The sequence below is a fragment of the Nanorana parkeri genome, unplaced genomic scaffold (genome assembly GCF_000935625.1).
Source record: "Nanorana parkeri isolate BGI_ZX_2015 unplaced genomic scaffold, ASM93562v1 scaffold1686, whole genome shotgun sequence".
NCBI classification, from domain to species: Eukaryota; Metazoa; Chordata; class Amphibia; order Anura; family Dicroglossidae; genus Nanorana; species Nanorana parkeri.
This window is the reverse complement of record NW_017307954.1, coordinates 139,423-147,698: the sequence shown is the minus strand read 5'-3', so window position 1 is coordinate 147,698 and position 8,276 is coordinate 139,423. Positions and strand designations below refer to the sequence as shown.

At 40.7% G+C, this 8,276-nt stretch overlaps 1 protein-coding gene across 1 annotated transcript in view; it reads left to right on the top strand.

Annotated features, from left to right (window-relative positions):
• LOC108799291 (aldo-keto reductase family 1 member C1 homolog) overlaps positions 1–7,790 on the top strand; it is a 25,095-nt gene extending 17,305 nt beyond the window's left edge. Inside the window, exons 7-9 of the mRNA XM_018571139.1 lie at positions 2,906–3,071; positions 3,971–4,053; positions 7,727–7,790. Of these exons, the coding sequence (XP_018426641.1) occupies positions 2,906–3,071; positions 3,971–4,053; positions 7,727–7,769 (292 nt within the window). The 3' untranslated portion in view covers positions 7,770–7,790. The remainder of the gene's footprint in view (positions 1–2,905; positions 3,072–3,970; positions 4,054–7,726) is intronic.
• Positions 7,791–8,276: the final 486 nt, after the last annotated feature.

Genomic DNA, 8,276 nt, shown 5'->3' with positions numbered 1-8,276 from the left:
GGGGGGGCAGAGCTGTAGAGAAAAACAGGATTTACATGTTTCAGAAATAACTAAGTAAATTGAGTCTTCTCCTGCACTGTATAGCATAGACGAGATGGCCAAAACATCAATGCCCCATTGATAGAATTGAAACCTCTCCTAATCTGCTTTGTGTAAGCTGGGCTGTCAGTCATCATGACATAGTGGATGGGTTGGGCACAAACACAACATTTCTTAGGATGTCATGACCTGGCCTGCTTGCTAGCTGCCCTATTAGGTAAAGCTCTTTATTGTTAATTTTTAGTGAGGTCAGAAGCTCCTCATTTAACTAAAATCTGCTTTTGCATTAAAAGTGTTTTTCCAGCCATGTTTTTCTCCAGTTTTTTGTAGAGTGGAGAAGGGTTAGAACTTTTGACATGTTTTGTCATATTTTTATTGCTCTCCATGACCATGTTGGGAGGGTTTCATTTCACTTCCTTTCTCAGTAACAGTGGCCAGGGCATAAAATAATGGGGAAACTTCCAGATGCACACAGCAATAACATAGAAAATAGAGTAGAGTAGTGGAAGCTAGAAACCTGTATATTGTTGCTGTCTGGGCCCCATGAGGGATTTTTTCCATACTTCCTCTTTTGGTGACAAATTGTTTTTTTGGGTTATACGTGTTTTCGGTTTGTGGTACCCTGTAATATACATGAGCAACTTGACTGGAGGCTGCCAGCTGATATTTTACCTGTTGTCTATTGATATGTGTATACAGTATATATACATTCACTGTGGATGTTGATGTTGTTCTATCTGTCACCTTTATAAGGAATGCCTCTGTGTCCTCAAAATGTCAGTTTTAATTGTGATATAAGTTAATTTTCTATCTGGAATTGATCTGGGTGTGCTGGCTTTTTCTACCATTTAACCATGCACTCACCCTCAGGGCCGGCCTTAGGGGTGTGCGAGCCGTGCGGCCGCACAGGGCGCCATGGCAACAAGGAGGGAGCGCTGCCTGCTGTCAGGATGGCGGAGCGGTGAGGGGGAGAGAAGCCGCGCCCGCAGCTGTCAGGATGGCCGAGCGGGGAGGAGATCGGAGCCGCTGTCATCCTGTCAGTTTCAGGATGACAGCGGCTCTGTGTGTGGAGGCAGGGCCGGCCTTAGGGGTGTGCGAGCCGTGCGGCCGCACAGGGCGCCATGGCAACAAGGGCGCCGTGCGGCCGTCACAGCTCGTCCTGTGGGCGGCTTCTCTCCCCCTCACCGCTGGCCATCCGATATGACAGCGCTCCCTCGTCCGCCCCCCCCACTTGGGGGGGGGGCGCAGGAGGGAGCGCTGCCTGCTGTCAGGATGGCGGAGCGGTGAGGGGGAGAGAAGCCGCGCCCGCAGCTGTCAGGATGGCCGAGCGGGGAGGAGATCGGAGCCGCTGTCATCCTGTCAGTTTCAGGATGACAGCGGCTCTCTGCGTGGCTGAGCGGAGGATCGGTAAATATCAGTGATATTTACCGGTCCTCCGTGTGAGAAGGACAAACACTGGAGTGATCGTCTGATCACTCCAGTGTTTGTAAATAACTGGGGACACATAGCGCTATGTGTCCCCAGTTATGAATGAACAGCATGTGATTTACATCACAGCCTGTTCATTCAAGATTTCACCAATGGGGAGAAGCACTCAGTACAGAGGCTCCTCCCCATTCAGAAACAGCTGATGGTAAATATTTGAATGGGAAGCCTCTGAGAGCTTCCCATCCATTGAGTGCTGAGGCTGTAGAAAAAGAAATTGAGGATTTGGTGTCCTCAATTTCTTTTCTATTTTACAAGGGAAATGTCAGGGGTCTGTTTGGACCCCTAATATTTCCCCGAAGCCCCCCAACAGTAAAAAATAAATAAATATGAAAAAAATAATAAAAACATATTTTAAAAAAGTGAAAACTGCCCCCCCCCTCCCGCCACACACACACACATATTATTAGACAAGTGCGAAAGACAAAAAATTCATTTCAGATAAAATGAACGAAAACGAAAAATGTTTTCATTTGTTTCATCAAACAAAACACATTTATATGCTATTTTGGATTCAGCCATTGGCGTGCTCTGGAGGCAGGGCGCATGACGTCATATAACACCGCACGTGTTGGGCGCCGCCATCTTGGTGTATATCTAGGTATACACCAAGATGGTGGGGCCAATATCGGCGTGTGAGGTCACCTGACGCCACGCATGCATGGCGTCATGTAACGTCATGCTCCCTGCCTCCAAGATGGTGGCACGCATTCAGAGAACACGCTGGTGGCCAACATGGCCGCCGCACATTCTCAAACAAATTATTATTATTATGTGTCTGAATACAATACAGACCCCTGGCTTCATTTACATGTAGCCCGGGGTCTGTGTTCTGTTTTTTATTTTTACTTTTCTAGATGCACTTACTTGAAAAAAGGGGTCAGCATGACGACCTGACACTTTATTTTTATAGACTCTATTGTATTTTGACATTTATTGTTTACCTTGTGTTGTTTTATTTGATAAGAATACTTCTATTGTGCCTACAAGTTTAATACCTTTGAATAAAAGTTTTATTTTTATCACACTTTTTAATATGTTTCTTTGCGGCTTAACAAAATAGGAGTCTTTAAATGGTGCATATATTGGGGGAAATGGGTGTGGTTACGGGGGCGTGGCCACTAAAGGGTGTGGCCACTGAGGGGCGCTGTAAAGCTTTCTCGCACAGGGCGCCTAAAGGCCTAAGGCCGGCCCTGCTCACCCTCATCTATAGTTTGTAAGAAGTCTGTGCAGTATGGTTTGATGTACTTCAGGCAAAATAAATCCTGATGGAGGTTCTAACCCTTTCTCATTTTATTCATCACACACAAAAAAAAAAAATTCTGTCTGGAGTTACATTTTTTAATCATTTTCAAAGTTGTTTTTCAAATTTTTCTTGCAGGGTGGATCAGAACTCTCCAGTACTACTGGAAGATCCGCTTTTAGCTAAAATAGGCAAGAAGTACAATAAGACCCCGGCGAACATCGCTATTCGCTACCAGATCCAGCGTGGAGTGGTGGCCATCACCAAAAGTTATAACCCGGACAGAATTAAGGAAAATTTCAAGGTAAATTCTGCACTTCTTCATTTGTTTTGGCAAATTACATATTTATACATTTTGGGCTGTTATTGGAAAATAGTTCAATCTCCCCAAAAAAATGAACTCCCTTTACCGCCACTTAACGTCTTCTGCATCCAACACTTCTGGGGACCAGACTTTGGACACTCCCTGAAGTACTGGATGCAGAAGATTCTTCAGATATCTCTTCAAAGCAGTGGATATGAATTGTTTTCTTTTACAGTCAATGCAATGGGGTTTTTTTTTTAATGTCTTTCCCCTACCTTAACTTTCATAACAACCTGTCTGTCCTTTAATATGATGGCTAGGCTCACTGAACAATAGGGAGAATCAGAAGGTAGGAATGATGGTAGCAAACTCAGATTTTCCAGCTTTTATCTCTAGATCCACAGGACATTTTAACATACACTTTTCATTGAAGGTAACCTTTGTTTATGTATGTACTGACTGCTCAGTTTGAATTGCCCGCGCTTATGATAGATTTACCTTAAACTTTACACTTAAAAAATGTAATCAAAGTGAATCTCTACTTTACCCATTCAGGTAAAGTAAGTGGTTCATTTGATAACCCAACCTTTTTGGTTGCACAGGCAAGGGTATTTCATGAAGCTCTAGTGGGTGAATATGGTGGTGGGATATGCTGGGAAATGTTAGCAAGAACCTCAGGGGAGGGCCTATTAAGCAAACCTGTTAATTTGCCTTATATGAAAAAATTAAAAAATTACAGGTTTATATTATCCTCCACAATTCTAAAACTCTACCTTCACTGTCTTCCTCTTTGCCTGGTTCATGCTAATAACTGGTCTTCAATTCACAAGCGCCTCTGCATTTTCTTGCATGTGAACTATGAATAATTGTTTACTGAAGGATCCTTTTACTATTTGCAGGTCTTTGACTTTGAGCTGACACCTGAAGACATGAAAGCTATTGACGGGTTAAACAAGAACCTTCGTTATGTGGATATTCCACTGTATGTTTCCTTTTTTGGAATGTTTACAGTTTTTTAAGGGCTTGTTCATTCTGTAATGACAGTCAAATTGATGGTCCACCATGTCAATAACTTTTCAGACATCCAAAGTCATTCCCAACTTAACCCTTTCCCTACAGCACCTTCAAAAGATGTAATTTAGGTAGTACGAGTGACTTATACTGTATATAGAATGCAGGCATAAAATGGTAGCCAGTCTGGATCCATTGTTTCCTTGTTTCTTTTGCCCAGAGGATGAAAGATGGAATTTAATTGGGCACTATGGGCAATACAACTTCTGTATTTTTTTTCCCATTAGAAGATGCACTGCAGCTTCTATAACAAAGAATCATTTTGCTCTGCTGTTTTTTTTCTGGTCAGTTTTCAGAACAATGTTACGCTTGAACAATAGAAGCATCTTTATGAATAACAGCAGATTAATTTCCACAGTTTGGAATGCTTAGTGTTGGTTTATTACAGTCATATAATTATCACATGAGATAACCTAATCTTCCTTGCAGCTTACCAAAACAAATTGTTACACATGAACCCTGTGTGGTGGGAGCCTATCTGTTAGGGTACTTTTGAAAAGTCCATGACGTTGAGATTTGAATGACTATTGTAGCTGTAGTTTTCCCTATGGTGCACATTGCCAAAAACTCAATACACTCACTAGTCTGAATGTTAAAGTAAATAAACCTAACTTAAAACATTCATTTCCTGTTGGCCACACTTAGTTAAACATACAACATGTGACTGGGATCTGAGTTGTCTCAAATGCACATTTGCGCATTGCCCATCTAAGACCGCATAACCATTTAACTTACTCCACATAACCTTTGACTGTAAACATACTAGCCACAGCCTACATTATTGATGATGTGTACGGGGAAGTGTATGCAGAAATGGCCTCTTAGGACACTTTTGGCAGGAGATGACCAAGTCTGGAGCCTGCAAACAATGAATTCTATCTGATAAACAACAAGTAACAAAGATGTTTTTGTATGGTTTAGGAGAAATTATTGAGCAACACATAGGATTACCTAATGTGTATTTCTACTTTTACATTCACATTTTAGAAAACTCCACCATATGTTTGTTATGTGCTCCTAAACACAAGGCAAACCTAAAATTAATTTTTAATTTCTTATCTTTCCATACCTCCCAACTGTCCCTCATTTGGAACCAAATCCCTCTGTCTGTCTTTCCTCCTCAGTTGTCCCTCTTTTTTGGCCTGATGTACAGATATCTGTGAAAGGTTTCTATTTAACTACCAAAAGTGTTATTCTGCACTAAACCGTTCATTCTATCTCTTAAAGTGACACTAAACTTAAATCTTAAAAATAGATTCAAGTACCATAACTATAAACAAAAATGTATCTTATTTGTGTATCACTCGGCTGTAGATCCGCAAATCATCTGTGAATTGGTGCACTGCTGACACTGTTTCTTCCTTCTGGAGGGTGGCTACTTTTGTTCCCTATGGTCCCTGTGTCTGTTGTAAAGTAGCCACCGCTCCAAGCTCACTCCTGTGATAGACTATAATCTCATATTTGTATTGAGATTGTAGTCTATCATGGGAGCAAGCTTGTAATGGTAGCCCAAAGCCAATGAGTATAAAGTGCAACAATGTAATGATGATCTTGATACTGCCAGAGGCAAAGTGTATTCAAACTTATAGTGAGGCTTTCTGAAATCTGATTGCAAAAGTGGACATACACTTTAACCTTTTCTTATACTGTATGTCTAAAAAAATTTAAAAATAGCTGCAACACAGTAATCTTAAGTTGATAAATATTAAACAAATAGTTGTATGCAGCACTCATATACGGTATATAAACAAATATATATTGAAAAATCCCCTTAGTGGCAAATACAATGTCACATAAAGCATATTTGTTCTGTCTCAAGAGCTGCTTTATGCTTTGACATATTAAATTTGGACCTTGATCCTTCTGGGCAGTATGGTCACCAGCTGAACCAGCACAATCCACAGACAGCCTAACTCTCCAATAAGACACAGAAGGTTAATCCAACGTAATTTTACTTCTTAAAGCACATTACAGAGGATGTTTGCTGATGAGAGGAGCACTGTGTTGTTTATTTGAGGCATGCAAGTGCGCATCACACATGTGCCAAAATAATGTTGGAAAAACACTAGTTTATAGGGTCCTATGTTTCTTTGTTTATATCTAGAGGAAATGCATAGTGATTATAGCACACTAATTATGCTAATAACTTACAGAGGAACTTCAGAATTACCAAAATTGACCATAGCAGTGGGGCTACCCCTGCACTGCAGTGGTTAACGGCTCATTTTGGTCTATGAGCTGGATTAAAAAAGGATATACTCACCTGATCCTCCGTCCCGCCTGGCTGTTTAGACCGGTCCCAACAGCCTCATCTAAAGGGTCTAAGTCCCGCTGATGCCATCACATCTATAGCAGGTCCATTAGATGGAAGGACGCTGAAAAGCATACAACAGCTGGAGTGGAGGGGGAGAGATATGAATGCAAGACTGAGGACAGTTGAGTATTCTGTCAGTTAACCCTTGCAGTGCAGGGGTAGCACCGCTGTAATGGTTAATTTTGTTAGTAGCTGGAGTTCCTCTTTATTCTAAAGTGAATGCATAAAACAGTTCTGATTTCAAACAAATGTCAATCCCATCTGTTTAAAGAAGAAAACGTTTATGGAATCCCATCCCTCCAACTATCTGGCGCATGTAGCAGAATTAAGAAATTCAGAGGGGTGTGTTGTAATTCCTCTTTCAAAGAATGTTTTATTGGTCATTGTGAGCTGGCAAAGTACAACCGGTTCTGATTAATTTCCAAAGACCTTTAAGTCACTTGAGTAAGTTAAGTTAATGTGTGGTGCTTACACAGCGCCAGTTGATATGCGTTGCATGGCCAGCCTTACAATTTTTTTCCCCACACTTGCAGCAAGTCCTCAGTTGAAACTGAATACATTTAACTCCCTGTAAACTTGCAATACATTCATAAATAATAAGTCGACTCATCTCTTAAAGAGGAACTTTCCCCATATCTTCAAAATAACAACAAAGGCACCTTTAGAAACATTTAGTAATGACAATCTACAAACAGATTCTTATAAATAATCGCCAGCTTTTTATTCTTTGCATTCCTTGTTTCTCTTTTCCTCCCCAGTCTTCTCACAATGGCCGTTTTAACAAAGGGCAGATTAATCCAGCTCTCTTTACTTCCTGGAACTCTGGTACATGTGACTAGGACATGTGACCATGCACATAATCTCAGGGGAGGAAAATGCCTTTCTTTGAGATATCATGAGATTACAGATGAGATTTCCCAGCAATGCTCTGCTGATGTAACCTTCCCAAGATGCAACGCTTGGGCACGATTACATCATGTGTACCACAGTGGACCAGGAAGTGGAAAAAAAGAAACTGTAAGTAAAATAAAATATGTTTATTTAGCTATTGAATATAATATGAGCTTATATCAGCATGCAGAGCTGTATGGTGATGTGATTTTTAGTCAAAGGGATAAAGGTCCACTTGAAGCTGACCACACACATATTACAATCCTATTGTTCAACATCCTTTAAAATGAATACCAGCTAAGTAATGTGAAGTTCTGCTTGACTGGATTTCATTGGCAGCTGCATGACTTGCTCACAATTCTGTTATCTCTCTTCACAGATTTGCTGCTCATCCGGAGTACCCCCTGCATGATGAATATTAGGGGACATTTTGAAGTAATATCTAGGTCTCTAGACAAGATCTGCAGGGCAATTTTAAAGCCAATATGACTGGAAATACTGCCATGTCTACCATTAAACTACTTGTTTTTGTAGTTGGGGGGGATATGTTTGTCCAAATAGGATGGATACACTGTATGCATGTCTCTGATACACTATAATTAAAGTTAGTTAATTTAATAGAACTGTCATAATAGATAGTTACAGCTTTAGGTACAATCCATATCATGCCATTTCTTGTGCCTCATGGCCCCTTATCTCTTCATTGCTGTTATGACAACCCTTCTAGCCACAATGTTGAGAAAAACCCTCCTTTCTCTCTCTTCTTGGATAGTATAGCTCTTGCATAGTATAGCTTCCACTGTACTTCTAGGCAAATGCCAACATGGGCAAGGCTTACATTTTTGGATTTATATGCAACAAAAGATTATAATAAAAAGTTTTGCTTTTTTGTTTAAATACACTTTAAGGTTAGGTTTAGAGTTAGGGTT